The 15,720-nt window shown below is 40.4% G+C and overlaps 1 protein-coding gene across 2 annotated transcripts in view; it reads left to right on the forward strand.

Moving 5' to 3' along the window:
- Positions 1 to 15,720, forward strand: part of DUOXA2 (dual oxidase maturation factor 2) — a 48,903-nt gene that overhangs the window by 7,548 nt on the left and 25,635 nt on the right. For both annotated transcript variants that reach the window (XM_068106369.2, XM_068106370.2), the window contains 5 exons: positions 5,503 to 5,560; positions 11,407 to 11,541; positions 12,151 to 12,361; positions 12,529 to 12,740; positions 13,106 to 13,219. In XM_068106369.2, the coding sequence (XP_067962470.1) occupies positions 5,503 to 5,560; positions 11,407 to 11,541; positions 12,151 to 12,361; positions 12,529 to 12,740; positions 13,106 to 13,219 (730 nt within the window). The remainder of the gene's footprint in view (positions 1 to 5,502; positions 5,561 to 11,406; positions 11,542 to 12,150; positions 12,362 to 12,528; positions 12,741 to 13,105; positions 13,220 to 15,720) is intronic.

Below are 15,720 nucleotides of genomic sequence, written 5' to 3' on the forward strand. Positions count from 1 at the left end.
AAAAACCACCTTTAGAGGCCATTTTTCCCCGCAAGCGGGGGTTGGCCTTTTTCGGGAACCGAACGAACCGAAGCGAACAGAACGTAAGATGGAATAAGAAGAAAAAAACCAGAAATACAAAAGGAGAAAGATTATTTGCATAAAGTGCACACCTTTGATTGCATAATAGGTCAATGAATCACTGTGAAAACAAAAATCCCACAAGGAGAGGTGCACATATTCCTGAAGGCATACATACATTATATATTACATACAATCATACATATAATACATATGATACATATTATATACATATATAATATGTATCATATATGCAACTGCAAGGATGCATATTATTATATACATACATAATCATTATATATTAATTATTATATTATATCATTATTATTGATACATATTATGATATATTATATGGAGAGGTACATATTCCTGAGCTAGTTACTGTATATATTTTATTTCTGGCTGCACTTTTGGTGCATTTCTTACGTCCGTATCAACAATCAAGTCTCAATGACAAGTGAAGGTTATTCGCATGACAGTACTAAACAATAATTAAATGGATAATTTTTTACTTCAAATACAGGAACATTAAAACACCTATTACCGAAACCGAAACACCTATTATATTGTCCTCAGAAAACTGAACTGACGAGGTTTCTCAAATGAAAAGGATTGCAAGGTTCCCCGAGGCTGGTATCATCAAAGGTAATGATAGGGTGGGTCTTCCCCAACCACACCCATCCCTAATGACACACCTGTAGGGTGTGCTTGTTCGAATGTTATAAGAATGATTACTGGAAACCTGCAGACCTGATTGACAACATGAAAACCTTTTTCCAATAAAATAGATACCACAGCCTATAATTGTTTGCTTTGTGACACCAAAGAACGTAAACAGGGAAACAAGCATAAATCAAGCGAGAGGTCTCATTTGAGATGACACACGAGGAACACAACACCTTGAGTTCCATACTTCCAGCACAGTACTTGTAATAAGTCAAATGTTTTTAGTAACTTCCAAAAAAAAATTCCGGAAACAGTTTCGTGAGTGCAGCGAACCTTCAGATTACCGAATGTAAAATCGTCTTTGAAACCCAGATCCACATTGCACGGCCATAAAACAAAACCACCATGGAACCAACCACCAACCAGTCCATGTCGGAGACAAAGCACCAGAGTAACCCCTGCAGTCTGTATCCGCAGCTCGCTTTTAGTATTACCAAGTATACATTCTCCCTTCCACTTTCAACTGCAATAAACTTTGATAATCTAGATTTCTTAAGCTCGTCTTGACTTTAGCACAAAGTGTGGGAAAGGATGATTGTCATACTTAAGTTAGTCGTAAAATTGAGAAACCCGTGAAAGAGAAAAAAAAGAAAACAGAAAAGGGTGGATGACAGGAGAAGAGCACCATCTCTTATCTTCCCCCATCCAAAACCTTGATCTTTTCTACCCCCGCTAATTCACCCCAGATCCACATTTTTGAAATTCCAACTTTTTTCCTGGAAGTCCTTGCAGTGTCCATATGTTTTATACCTCTCACACCTCCCCCCAATCCCTCTCCCTCCCACATTTCTCTCGATGTCCCTGCTCTCAAATGTTGTGTTTGTTCCTTCCCCCTCTCTCCCCATCTTGTCTACCGCTCCCCTTATTTTGTGTTTTATGTGTCGGTTTGACTTTTTGTGCGATTAATGTTCGCTCTTTCACGAGCCTCGATGTTGTATACAAAAAAAAAAAAAAAAAAAAAAGAGGGTAAAGGGGAATGGGAAATAATATTCAGCAGAATGGTGTAAGGGGACGTTAAGTCATTTATAGAACATTAAACAAGTGGGAAGGGGAGGGAGCAGATCATTCCACCATATTTGCATGAGGAGCTGGAACGGTTGAAATGAAGTGCAACATCAAAAAAAATATTTAAAAAACAAACAAACAAAAAAAATCAGGAAACAGGTAAACATTTGCATGAAACATGAATCAACATTGGCATGAAACATTTGCATGAACTAGAGATCCATCAAATATGCTCACCGAGCCGAAGCACATAGAATACTTTTTCTAATTGTTCAAAAAATAACTAGAAGGGCACTCGGAAGAGCGCATACCTCCGCCAGTCTCACCAGTTTATGTTTTGTATCCCACTGATAGGCCGGATCTGGATTCGGACATGAACCAAAGTCTAATTTGCTTGTTCTTGTCGCCTAACCAACTCATCCACCTAGTTTTGTCATAAGTCGCCAACAACGTTTTGAAATATCAAGCTATATGTCGTTTTAGGCTCTAAATGGTGAAGAATCACCTAAAATTAAAAAAACTTCTCCTATTCGTTTTCGGATCTTCACCAAAATGGAATCAATTCGTGCTCGTCACACACCCAACCTCTCCATCAAGTTTTGTCCGAATCCATCCACAACTTTTTGAGATATCATGCTATATATTGCTTTAGCCCTATCACTCAATGGGGAAGAATCAATTAAAAATTCTCAGATCCAGATCAGAATCTTCACCAAAATGTAATCATTTCGTCCTTGTCACACACCCAACCTCTCCTCCAAATTTCGTCCAAATCCGTTCACAACTTTTTGAAATATCCTATTCACCTTCGGTGGTGGAGGTTATATGAGTTTGAGGGCAGTTCACGGTTGAGCCGGCCATTTCTTAAGGACAATGTATACTTGAATTGACATGACCAGCGTACTTAGTCTGCTGCAGGTTGAAGGCCTAGTCTGGTCTATTCTGTTCTATTAAACGTAATTAGAGGCCATTGAACTCGAGTACATTTTTCAATTTGATCTCTCAATCTGATCTTTGGTCTACCTCTCTTTCTCAAAGGCCACTCTCTGGGTTCCCAATCTGTAATTACTGTGGTCCACCAGTAGCCCGTTTTCCTTGCTATGTGTCCAGCTGACTTCTTTTAAATAATACGACGTCTAAATAACAGATAATAATAATAATAATAATCTATCTATAATTCCAGTAATCTCTGTCTGTCTGTCTGTACGTTTGTTTGTTTGTCTGTGACCGCTGTTTCTCGACAACTACCGGTCCGATATACTTTTAACTTGCCAGGTATATTGCTGGGGACCCGAGGATGTGCCTTTTCAAGGTTTCATATTAATCGGACAATTACTTACCGAGCTATGTCCAAAAAACGATTCAACCAATCAGAGAGCAGCGAACGATCGCGTGTGCCGAACGTGGCGGGCACACTCTGCCTCGGATGGCACATTTGAGAGCGTATTCATTTATTTCACGTTTGCAAACTATGTTGGCGTTAAACTATGTTTTACAACTAATAAAAACGAATTTGCGATTCATTCGCTTTCCTGCGCGTTTGTGCACGCGATGGCGATTTCTTTACCAAACTCCGGAAGCCGTTCGCTTTGGACCAAACCATTGCATGTAAATAGAGGGGGGGGGATTGTCACCACTCGCAAGCCGTTCGCTTTGGACCAAACCATTTCATGTAAATAGAGGGGGGGGATATAATTTTAGATATAGATATAGTACGGGCATGCCCTAGTATTAATAATAACAGTAATAATAGGACTAATTTTTCTACTTCTATTTAAGGCCATAACCCAATTCTGTTTAAGGTTATGGATTTTATAATCTGCCCATTTCATAGTATGAACTCGTGAAAATACATGAACATTGCACACATTTGGAAGCTGGACCATGCTCGGGCCCTGTAAAGATCTCGAGCTGATTTTGACATAACATGCAGTTATCGTAACACATGGTCGTGCCCCCAAAACATGACAAAACTGTCTTTCCCACTGACATTCCATCAATATCCTTACAGCTTATACACAGTTTACACCGAGGGGTCTTCAAGGTCATTCAATTTTGATGATATATGGAAGCCGTTACAGTTGGAACATTGTTTTTAACTCATGCTGTTATCGACTCTTCACCTAACCTGGAAATCTTCTTTTAACTTTTGTACACCGCACCTTTCCTATGCCATCTCCAGGCGCTGCATAACGTCATTGCCGGGCACCAAAGGGGGCCCGGCAATGACACACGCTGAAAGGGAATACTCAGTTTTCACTCTGGTTGTTTGTTTGTTTTTTTGTTTTCTTGCTTTCTTGTTTGTTTGTTTGATTTTCCGGGCGATATCTCAGCCATCCTTTGAGCTAGGAAGCTGAAATTTGGGTACAATCGTAAGTACTTTGTCAAAAACGGTATTTTTTGTTTTTTCATTAAGCAATTAATTGATGAGTTACTTAATTATTATCGATTAATTAAATACTTATACATTTCCTTTCTCTTCTGGCCATTATCTCAGGCACCTGTTGAGTTAGGAAGCTCATATTTGGACATGCCAAAGGCCAAGTGATCTGGCTGTAAAATATATTCTTGATTTATTGATTAATCAATTAATCGATTAATTATTTAATTATTCGATTAATGACTAAAAAAAAATTCTTTTAAATTACAGATTCGGATGAAATGGTGGTCGTTTATGTATTCTATTAGCCAATTGAATAATTATTTTTTTATGATTATTATTTATTTATTTAATTATTAATCATTTATTTATTTTCTTTCTCATCTGGGAAATATCTCAGACACCATTTGAGCGAGGAAGCTGATATTTGGACTTGACAATGACCAAATGATTTGGCTCTAAAGGGTATTTTTGATTTATGGATTAATCAATTAATCGATCAATTATTTTTTGATTAATTATCCAATTTTTTTTATTTTTTATTAATGACTTATTTTATTAAATTTCTAAAAGTTACATCTTCGGATGAAGCACTAATGGTTTAGTTATGCTATCAGCCAATTGATTAAGAAAATATTTTATGGTAATCTTTTATTGATTTTAATTATGCAATTAATCAATCAATTATTGCGCACCTCTCCCTCCAAATACAGTCTCTATGAGCTGCATGGCGATATTGCCTGGCGTCAGAGGTGCCCCGGCAATGCCGCACTGTAGGATATTTAATTATTTGGCATGGGGGCGGTGTACTTTGAATGTATCTGTACTTGTAATATATTTTTTCAAAAGTCATTTGTTACAAAGGAGTAAACCTTCACAATTTGGGTTTTATAATTGTGACAAGTGAGAAATTGCATACATATATTAAATCATTATTTTACATTTTCTGATTTGAAATGTCCTTTCTACGGTGATGCTAGAGTTTCACAAAAAATTCCAACAATACACCAATTAACTTCATGCCTGCAGCAGGAATCATTTGGACATGAATCGTGAATGTTTCAGGCCATGTTTTCACTGTAAATATAAGCGAATTATCGTGCTTGCGAGCAATTTAACAAGCTAGTTGTTAGTCAGAAGTAATTATTTGATTGCATATTTGCTAAACCTGTGTGTGAGGACATCCGACGTGCTTGGCAGGGGTGTTGCTTCATGGAATGAGGCCAAACTGAATTCACTAAACCATATAATATTGACATGGTGATGGAATGAACTACCTTTATATTTTCACCTGTTCATGTTTTCTTTTTAATCCTCTTTTGACTTTGCAGAGACTGTACTGGCTCATCAGGATTACGCTGAGTCTTTTCATCGGTCTTGTTATAATCGGTACGTGCTTTACTTGTGTTTTATTGACATCAAGGACATTTGTTCCGCCTGTAAACTACAGTGCTGGCAAGGCCTGCATGGAGCCAAGCACTATGAGGGATGAGATAGCTGTCCCATCCGCACATCCTTGTGGATATTATGAAAAATATCATAGTATATTTTGTAAAAAGAGTTAGGCCAATAAAGCATACATCCTCCCTACAAGGATCAGGTTTAGAATGAGCCTTGCTCTGGCTGATGTCTTCATACTTTGGTAATCCAGCTCCAATATGGCATCTGAGTAATCAAACAAAGCACATGATCATAAGTATTTAAACATTTTGACCCCAAAACAAATGGCATTCTCCAAACACTTTTGCAAATTATGTATTATTTGCCTTTTTCAAGGAAACTTCTGGAAGGTTTTATCTGCAGGGGGTACTGTGTGTGTGTGTGTGTGTGTGTGTGTGTGTGTGTGTGTGTGTGTGTGTGTGTGTGTGTGTGTGTGTGTGTGTGTGTGTGGTACATCTTCAGGCTTCCTCAATAATCATTTTTAAAACTTTTATTGTGAGTCAAGCAGCTTTCACGTACGGTAATTAAATTTATGTTTTCTGAAGTCAGGAAAGCATTCTTTTTCATTTGCTAGCTTTAGAATGATTCAAAAGGTAAAAAGTACCATCTGTAAGCAATTTCATCAAGTACAAGCAATTCCATCAGAGTGGGTAATTTGTCAGTGAAATTCAGGTTTCTGTTCTTATTGTGATGTTCCCAAAGTACAGCAAGGTGAGAATGGAAAATCTAGGAGAACTGGTTCTGTTACATTTACTATTCATGCCAATTGCATTTTGATCATGATCAAATGGACTTTCATGCCAATTTACTATTCATGCCAAACGATCCATTTCACACTTTGGTGCAATTGTCATTGATTAAAAAGACAGCAAATACATTTAGGTTTGGGGGTTTATCACTTCTGTTCCGGGTTGCTCCACATGTAGGTCGGATCCACAACTGCTCCTTCCACCTGAATCAAAGTTAGGTTTCCTGAATGTGATCAGTTTTGTTTTTCTGTTACATTGTCGTCCCTGTCTGCTGTTTGTATTTTCCTCAAATTTTTTTACCTTTCTACCAATCGATGCTTTCTTATTCTGTACACCTTCTACTGTACAGGAAGTACAAGTAGAAGCTGTACTTCCTGCACACCTTCTACTTGTTCTTCCTGTACTTGGCGATGGTCGTTCTTGGGCAAACCATATTTCACAAGTTGGCCTCCAAAGTCAGTCGTCAACTGGGCATCCTCCATCATACAAAGTCCTTCCTTGGCACACCTGAACTCCTATCCAACTACAAAGCCTTCATCGGCAGCTTCATGGAATCCTGCTCTCCCCTCTGGGCCAGCTCCCCTGCCTCAAACCTTACTCAGCTTGTTGCCGTCGAAACCAAAGCCTTCAAGATAATTGGAATCTCCTGCACTGAAGCAGAGTCCATGGGCCCATCACTATCTCATTACAGGCAGGTCCGCTGGTCTATTTGATTTTGACTGCCTCCTTTCTGGTCCTGCACCTTCTGCTCTTTCTGTGCTTTCTTCACCTCCCCCCTCCACCCCCACCTCCCCCCCCCAGGTTTCTGTAGGGCACACATGGTCCACCATCAACCCCCCATATTGTGAAACTACCCAAATCCAGGATCACTAGTCACCTCCACTCGTCCGTTTCCCTTTTTTGTCTGCCTGTGGAACCAACTTCCACATTCGCTTCAATCTCATTCTTCCCTCCAGGACGTCAAGACAGCTGTTCATTACCATCTCAGATCATCTCCTATCTAAAACCTTGATGTTTTCTAACCTCGTTCACCCCTCAACCCCCCACCCCTCACACCACGCCTGGCCCTCCTTCCAAATTTCCAGTTTATCCCTCTTTGTTTCTTTCTCTGTATCCTTCTTGTCGACCACATACATCCTTTCCTAACACCCCTCCTCCCCACCTCCCCACCTCATTCCTTCCCACGCCCTTTGTTTGTCCAAGTCTCCCTCTAACTTGTCCTTCAACTCCGCTGTTGGTGCCCGCCTCTCTACTGTTCATTTTGTCCTGTTGCGTTCCTGATCCCTTCAGTGTACTAGCTCTTCCATGAGCCACGACTCTGTATACAAAGAAAAAAGGTTTAAGTATATTATAAACCAGAAAACGTTAATTCATAAATAAATGAAAAAGTTTTCCTCCAGTATTCTTGCTGAAGGAATGTGCAAGATGCAATGTTAAAATGTGCTGGGTTAATAAATAAATAAAAATGGAGTGGCAGGGAAGGAGGGGAGGACACATGGTGACCATTATCTGTGATGATGCAGGTTCCATGTGCTAAAAAAAGGCCTTGCACACCTTTCTGGTGGGTGTGGCTGACTGCCTTGTTCACACGTGGTGTCCGTGATACGTGCATCATGGCACATAACATCAATGCGTTGACATCATAGAGTAAAGCTTATGAAAAGTTCTAAACCTTTAAAAAAGTGGAAACTGCAAGCAGACAAACATTTGAATGATTTTGTGTACAAACATTTCACTGAACATTGCTACAAATGAAGTTCAAACATTTTTACGTTGATCTTACATAAAATCAACTTGGTCTGTAACAGTGACAACGATTCATTTTGAATGACAACTGAAACATTTAACATAGCAATGCAAAGCTTCATTGGGGGACATCGTACATATGTTGAAGTAGATCTGCCAATGAATGATCTATATTAAAGCAGATGTATGTTCTGAAATGCCTCGCGCACAAACTTAAGGATAAAGTGTTTTAAAGGCAGTATGGAAGAGGAAAGGATAATATTGTATTACTAGCCGAAACCCGTGGAACATCCACGGAAGGGAGGATGTGGTGTATGGATAGAGTGTACCATTATGGATGGCATAGGGGATTTGCTTGTCCGAGTAAGAGTTAGGAAGAAAGATGAGAATGAAGAGTGCGTATATGAACAACGATCGCCGACACCGGCACAAATGCATGCTCTGGATTGTCCACTCAGTGGATGGCTTGCTTTCGCCTTCGCCTGTCCAATCAGCGGACGGCTTGCTTCGCCTTCGCCCAGCAGACGCCAATACGATGGCGTCGTAAGACGGCGTCGTATCGGCAGTTAATCGGATGCTTTTGGGCCCCAACGTTGGCTAATTCAGATTTTTCGAGTATGGCTGTACGTGATAAACAAAGAGCGCGGTTCGAAGATCATAAATCCATTAGTGCCGTGGGCAACGGGTCACTGGGTGCGGCGTAAAAGGGATAACAAAGTCGAGTCCTTACGCTATTATTATATAGACTAGCCGAAACCCGTGGAACATCCACGGAAGGGAGGATGTGGTGTATGGATAGAGTGTACCATTATGGATGGCATAGGGGAGCGCTCATGGGATCTTCTTCTTCCGTTAAGCTCCAATTTTTTCTCTTTAAGTTAAGTCCAATCAGTCCTCTCTGCTCGAAGTGCTCAGGCCATGCCTTCCCGCTCTCATACTTTTATTTCCGTTCGGTGTAGAAAGAGATTGACATATCGTTCGTCTGTTTTCAGCTCGTTATCTTTAAGCTTTCTTACGTCTCGCCACCTGCTACACCTCTCTGAGTTACGAGGATTTATGCAACGCACCCCGAGTATCGCAACGTCACTCCATTTAACTTTATTAAAATGACGATAAAGACGTTTCCTTATATATCCTAATTTAAAATGTTCAAGGGAATAAAAAGACCATTTGGTTCACACCACCCATGTTCACACCACTCGACTGTCCAATCAGCGGACGGCTCGCGTCGCCTTCGCCCAGCAGACGCCAATACGATGGCGTCGTAAGATGGAGTCGTATCGGCAGTTAATCTGATGCTTTTGGGCCCCAACGTCGGCGAATTCATATTTTTCGAGTATGGCTGTACGTTCGTAGATCGTAAATCCATGAGTGCCGTGGGCATCGGGTCACTGGGTGCGGCGTAAAAGGGATAACAAAGTCGAGTCCTTATGGTATTATTATATAGATAGTTGAGGAAAGGCCGTGGGAGCAGTGGGTGAAGTTATTAGCTCTGCCACCGGAGGAGGGCCAGGACCAGTCTGTCTGTTTGTCTGTGAACAGGACATCTCAAAAAGTTGTGGACAGATTCGGACGACCTTTTGTGGACAGGTTGGGTGAGTGACAAGAACGAAATTATTCGATTTTGGTGAATATCTGGATGCGGATACAGATACTGAAAACATTTAAGTGATTCTTCATCATTGACTGATAGGGCTAAAAACTACATACATTATAGCACGATGTCTCAAAAAGTTATGGACGGATTCCAACAAAACTTGGTGGATGAGTTGGTTAGTTGACAAGAACAAGCCAATTCGACTTTGGAGGTCCGGTTCCAGATCCGGATTATCAGTGGGATACAAAACATAAACTGTTCAGTCTGGGGGAAGTACGGTATGGTCTCCACCGAGTGCCATAATTCTAGTAGTAGTACAGTAAAACTTCCTCCAATGCAGGGGATACGTTCTGGGATAACCTCGCGTTGGAGGAATCATTAAGCGTATGGGGGAAATTGGGGATATGTTCCAGGCTCCCAAAAAACTGACCCTAAAACAGACTTTCTTGATTTTTTTTTTACATGTTTCTTTGTATGGAATGGTGCAGCATTATTAAATATACATTAAAACAAGTGTTAGTATCATAATAGTACTGTATTATTGCAAAATAACTCACCTTATTGTGAGGTGGTTGTTGGAGGTTTGGGTGATGATGATCGACGATGGGAGCCATAATGATCCCAATGATCTGGGGGGAGACATAATGATCGCCGTAAGCTCACTTGATGGTGGCAGCTGGCAGGTTTGGAGATGGCGACAGGTGGCAGCTCGTGCCGCGCGTGTATTTAAATTAAATAGTAATTAAGCGAGGTAATAAGGAAAAAGAATAAAATCTTTGGGGAAACGCTGGCCGTTTTTGTCGTAACTAGGGCATGCCCGTACTATATATAAGCTAGGACGTGCCCGTACGTGGGTGCCCGTTCCTTGCCAAAAAAAAAAAAAAAAAAAATTTGTGTAGGGGTGTGTGTGTGTAAACATCCTAGGGCGTGCCCGTACGTGGGTGCAAAAAAACATGCGTGCAAACAACAACAAAAAAAAACTTTGAAACCACGTGGCAGTAACGACCACAGAACCCCCCCCCCCCCCTCTATTTACATGAATGGTTTGGTCCATTCGCAACGACCACAGAACCCCCCCCCTCTATTTACATGCAATGGTTTGGTCCATTCGCAACGCCAAAGCGAACGGCGAACGGCTAAATCGCCATAGCTCGGTAAGTACTTGTCCGATTAATTTCAAACCTTGAAAAGGCACATCCTCGGGTCCCCAGCAATATACCTGGCAAGTTTCAAGTATATCGGACCGGTAGTTGTCGAGAAATCGTTGTCGCATACATACACACACACATACACACAGAGATTAATGGAATTATAGATAGATAATAATCCAGAATGTAAAATCTAACTGCGATCGCCGATGACGGCAGGTGGCGACTCGTATCATCGTATGTATAAATTAAATATTATTTAACCCTTGTCCACACAAGGGGGTCTTTTTAGCCTTGTATTTAGCCTAAGAACACATACCTTGTGTGTACAAGGGTTAAGTACAGTACAGTACAGTAACAAGGAATAAGAATATTAATATAAATCTTTGGGAAAACACCAGCCACGATCGCGTAAATGCGAAACACACCCTCGTGTTGGGGAGGTTTTGACGCATTTAATTCAGCGCGTAAATTGGAAACCGCGTTCGAGGAAGCCGCGTTGGAGGAAGTTTTACTGTATTTCATTTGCTCTCCCCCTACCAAAACTGTTTTCAGACACGAATTTTCGCTATGACTGGGAGACCGGAAGCATGGAGACGGAGATAAACTACCGAGCTGCTGAAAGGCGGACAATCCGCGCCCACGTGGGCATGATTGTGTCATTTACTGGAATCAATGTCACGCTACGAGGTGAGAAATTTACTTGCACTTTACATCCTCTTTCATGATTCTTGCTCGAATATCACGATTAACTCCATATTATAATGTACCTGTGATGTCCCGGTCATTAGAACATATTACATAACTGTTCCAAAATACAATCAGGAATAGCACAACCTACCGGATAAGTTAGTTGTGTTATCGGTACCAATTAACAAACCAAAATTCCACCAAAAGAAAATACTTCTCTGGAGGAAAGGCTTGTGAATCAGGTACTGATTGAAACTTTCCAAAAACAAACCTTGTTTACTTTGATTCCCAATGTCATTTGAGGTTGTGTGTCTTGCGGAGAAGCTTCCATTGTCCATCTACATCAAAATTATTTTATTCCCCCATGAAAGGTTTCACAAACGATCGCTTTTACGGGTAATGTAAATGTTAGCTCTTTCACGAGCCTCGATTCAGTATACAAAAAAAAGAAAGAAAAAAAAGAAAAAAAAAGAAACGCGGAACAGTGGTATTTTTGCTGTATGACGTCACAAAACCAGTTTAATCATCCTGAATAAATGACATAATACTTAAATCTAATAAGCACTACATTTATTCCACCAGCATCTAATTGTGTGATCATGCACGCAGGACTTCCCATAAACCAGCTGAATGAGACCATTAACTACAATGAACACTTTTCTTGGCATCCGAAAGGCATCGAAGCGGACCTGCATGATGGTCTGGAGCGAGGCCTGCCTACTCCCATCCTGCATCTGGCTGAGATTTTCACACTGAATGGGGCCTGCACCAATATTCGCTTATACATGCTGGCCACGTATTATGCCTCCATCCTCATGTGGTGGGTTTGTGTGATCACACCGACCATGATGGGTCGGATAATGTCATAGCCATTCCGTTACATAATATACGTCCCATAAGGTGTAATCTGTAGAAGAGCATTATGAGCTGTTGTGTCAAATGAGGGTCATTATGTTGAAGAGACCATCTTTTTCTACCCATATCCAGGGTGGCTTTCACACTGTGGGTCTTCACAAATGGGCTGTTCATGATCTTACCGCACTATGGGGCATATGGTTTGCTACTGACTGGTACGTTCATGAGCCTGGCAGTCATTTCATTTGGCACGACTATCTCTGACCCTATATGCCAGATACAACTCAACAATCAGCCTCTGATGATGGAACTTGGATCCAGTTTCTGGCTAACCCTCATTACTGGTAATTATCACTGGGCTATCATTTGTGGCCAGATGGGGTTGCATATACTTTCTACATTGCCTTGCTTCAGCAAAACCTGTAACAAACAGATAATTATGTGCATCTGTCCCATATCCAATTAAAATGCCATTTTCCATAAGTTCCATAAATCCTAAAGTATTCTTGTGAAATAACAAGTTGAGCTAACAGTGCTGTTGGAATGAATACAATAAGGAATTCACTATTCCATGAGCCTAAATTATATTCTATGTCCTCCTTTCACTCTGTTATTCCTGTTGTAAAATGACTTCCACCCTTCCTTTGAGTAACAATATGTGGATGACCTTGAATGGATTTTACAACACTTTTTATATTATTTTCACCAGCTCTCCTCTGCTATTTCCTTGGGATTATGGTGTGGATCTTGCATCACAAATACCCAAGTAAACTGAAAGAAATATTTGATCTTGAAAAAGACAAAGAAGAACATCCTTTTGAAAGTGAGTTTCGTCAAAATTATGTGAAGAATATTAATTTGATACTACATGTAAAGAGGACTAGTAGAATGGCCTAGGCCTAAGCGGTAGCACACATTCACCTCTAAGCTGTACATCCTGGGTTTGAATCCACACCCAGCTATAAACGGTCATCCCAGTGATTCATCAAGGTGTGTGGCATCTCTTGGATGTACGTTAAACTGATGGACGTCCCATCTACAAGAATTAGATGGTGCACGTTAAAAACGGTGTCCTTCGCAAAGAGCAAGCGAACTATCACCGGCACTCTGAACAAATTCAAAATTCCTGCCCTAACTACTGATGGGAAGGCAATGGCAAAGCACCGAGAATAATCATTGGCAAGAAACTATTTCAGCAGCACCATTGCTCTGAAAACAGAGATTCACACATAAGGATACTTAAAGTACTTTGACATACAATTGGTCTACATTACCAACAACATAAAGTTACGATCTTCTGATGATATTTGGAGATTTCAAGACTAAAGTAAGAAAGAACGAGAACGGCACTTGGTAGAGCACATACTTCTGCCAGGCTGAACAGTTTACGTTTTGTATTCCACTGATAGTATAGACCAGATCTGGATTTGGACTTGAATAAAAATCTAATCGGCTTGTTATTGTCGCCTAACCAACTCATCCACCTAGTTTTGTCATAAATCGTCCACAACTTTTTGAAATATCATGCTGTATATACTTTTTGGACCTATCACTCAATGGTGAAGAATCACTTTAAATTATTGTCTCCTTCACCAAAATCGAATAGATTCGTCCTCCTCACCCCCAACCCATGCACCAAGTTTTGTCCAAATAAATCCATAACTTTTGGAGATATTGGGCTCTATATTATTTTTGTCCCTATCACTCAAAACAAATTCTCTGATCTGAATTCGGATTCCAATCTTCACCAAAATTTAATCAATTCGTCCTTGTCACACACACAACCTGTCCAACAAGTTTCGTCCGAATACGTCCACAACTTTTTGAGATATCATGCTGTATATAGTTTTTGGACCTATCACTCAATGGTGAAGAATCACTTAAAATTATTGTATCCATCACCAAAATGGAATAGATTCGTCCTTCTCTCACCCCCAACCGATGCACCAAGTTTTGTCCAAATAAATCCATAACTTTTGGAGATATTGGGCTCTATATTGTTTTTGTCCCTGTCACTCAATGGTGACGAATCACTGAAAAGAAATTCTCTGATCTTAATTCGGATTCGAATCTTCACCAAAATTTAAGCAATTCGTCCTTGTCACACACACAACCTGTCCAACAAGTTTCGTCCGAATACGTCCACAACTTTTTGAGATATCGTGCTATATGTTAGTTTTGGCTCTATCACTCAATGGCGAAGAATCACTTTAATAATGATCGGATCCGGAGCTTCACCAAAATGTAATCATTTCATCCTTGTCACAAAGATTCAAGTGTATCTGGATTATAATCCAAGTGTACCCAACCTTTACACCAAATTTCGGCCAAATCCGTCCACAACCTTTTGAGATGTGCCGTTCACAAACAGACAGACAAACAGACAGGGGTGAAAACATCACGTCCATCCACCTCCGATGGCGGAGCTAATTAGGAGACTTTGGTGATTACCAACAAAATAGAAAAGTGCAGGGATTAGCAATACTTGGGTCCACAGATATAAAAGCAACAGAGAAAAATGGCTGAATGAACATGAGGAGATGGGACATGTCCATTAATGAAATAACATTCAGAAGATGTTCAAGATGACGGATAAGATATGTAGCAAATTAACTTTGAAAATACATACCATGATTCAAACAAGAAAAAGACCTAAATGTCATAGCCCCCGTAGTTTTAGTAATTTTGCTGTATGGAGTTAAAGACCGTCAGTCAGCAATCTTTGATCAGATTGTAAAATAAACTGAGGTGCACGTATATGCCGTCATGTGCTGTGCTTGTGCCAAGTTTGAACATAATCGGTCCATGCATGTCGACAAATGTTTGGGGACACGTTTAAATAACAAAATGGCCGGCAGTCAGCAACCTTGGATCTGATCTCGAAAAAAAATGACGTGCATATGTACGTCATCATTCATTATATCTGTGTGCCGAGTTTGAACAACATCGGTAAATGCATGTCCGAGAAAAGGTTATGGACGTGTTCAACATCACGTTTTAAAAAATAACTAAAATGGCCACCAGTCGGCCATCTTTGATCGCATCACGAAACAAAATGATGTGCAAATGTGTACCATCATATATTGTCTTTGTGCCAAGTAATAATATAATGCAGGAACACAGGGAGGCAAAACATAGAAGAACTCTGGAAGGAGTAATTTGCGAATTTCTGTAACATCCAAAACCTTACTGATCAGAGTTTATTTAAAATAACTAGTGAGGTACCCGTGCTCCGCACGGGTGGGAGGCCAGAAGCAAACAGACAATGCAGAAACGGCGAATGCTAAAGCATCAAACCAAATAAATTCCACATTCCTGTAGCAC

Source organism: Myxine glutinosa, chromosome 2 (assembly GCF_964187855.1).
Source record: "Myxine glutinosa chromosome 2, kmMyxGlut1.1, whole genome shotgun sequence".
Lineage (NCBI taxonomy): Eukaryota > Metazoa > Chordata > Myxini > Myxiniformes > Myxinidae > Myxine > Myxine glutinosa.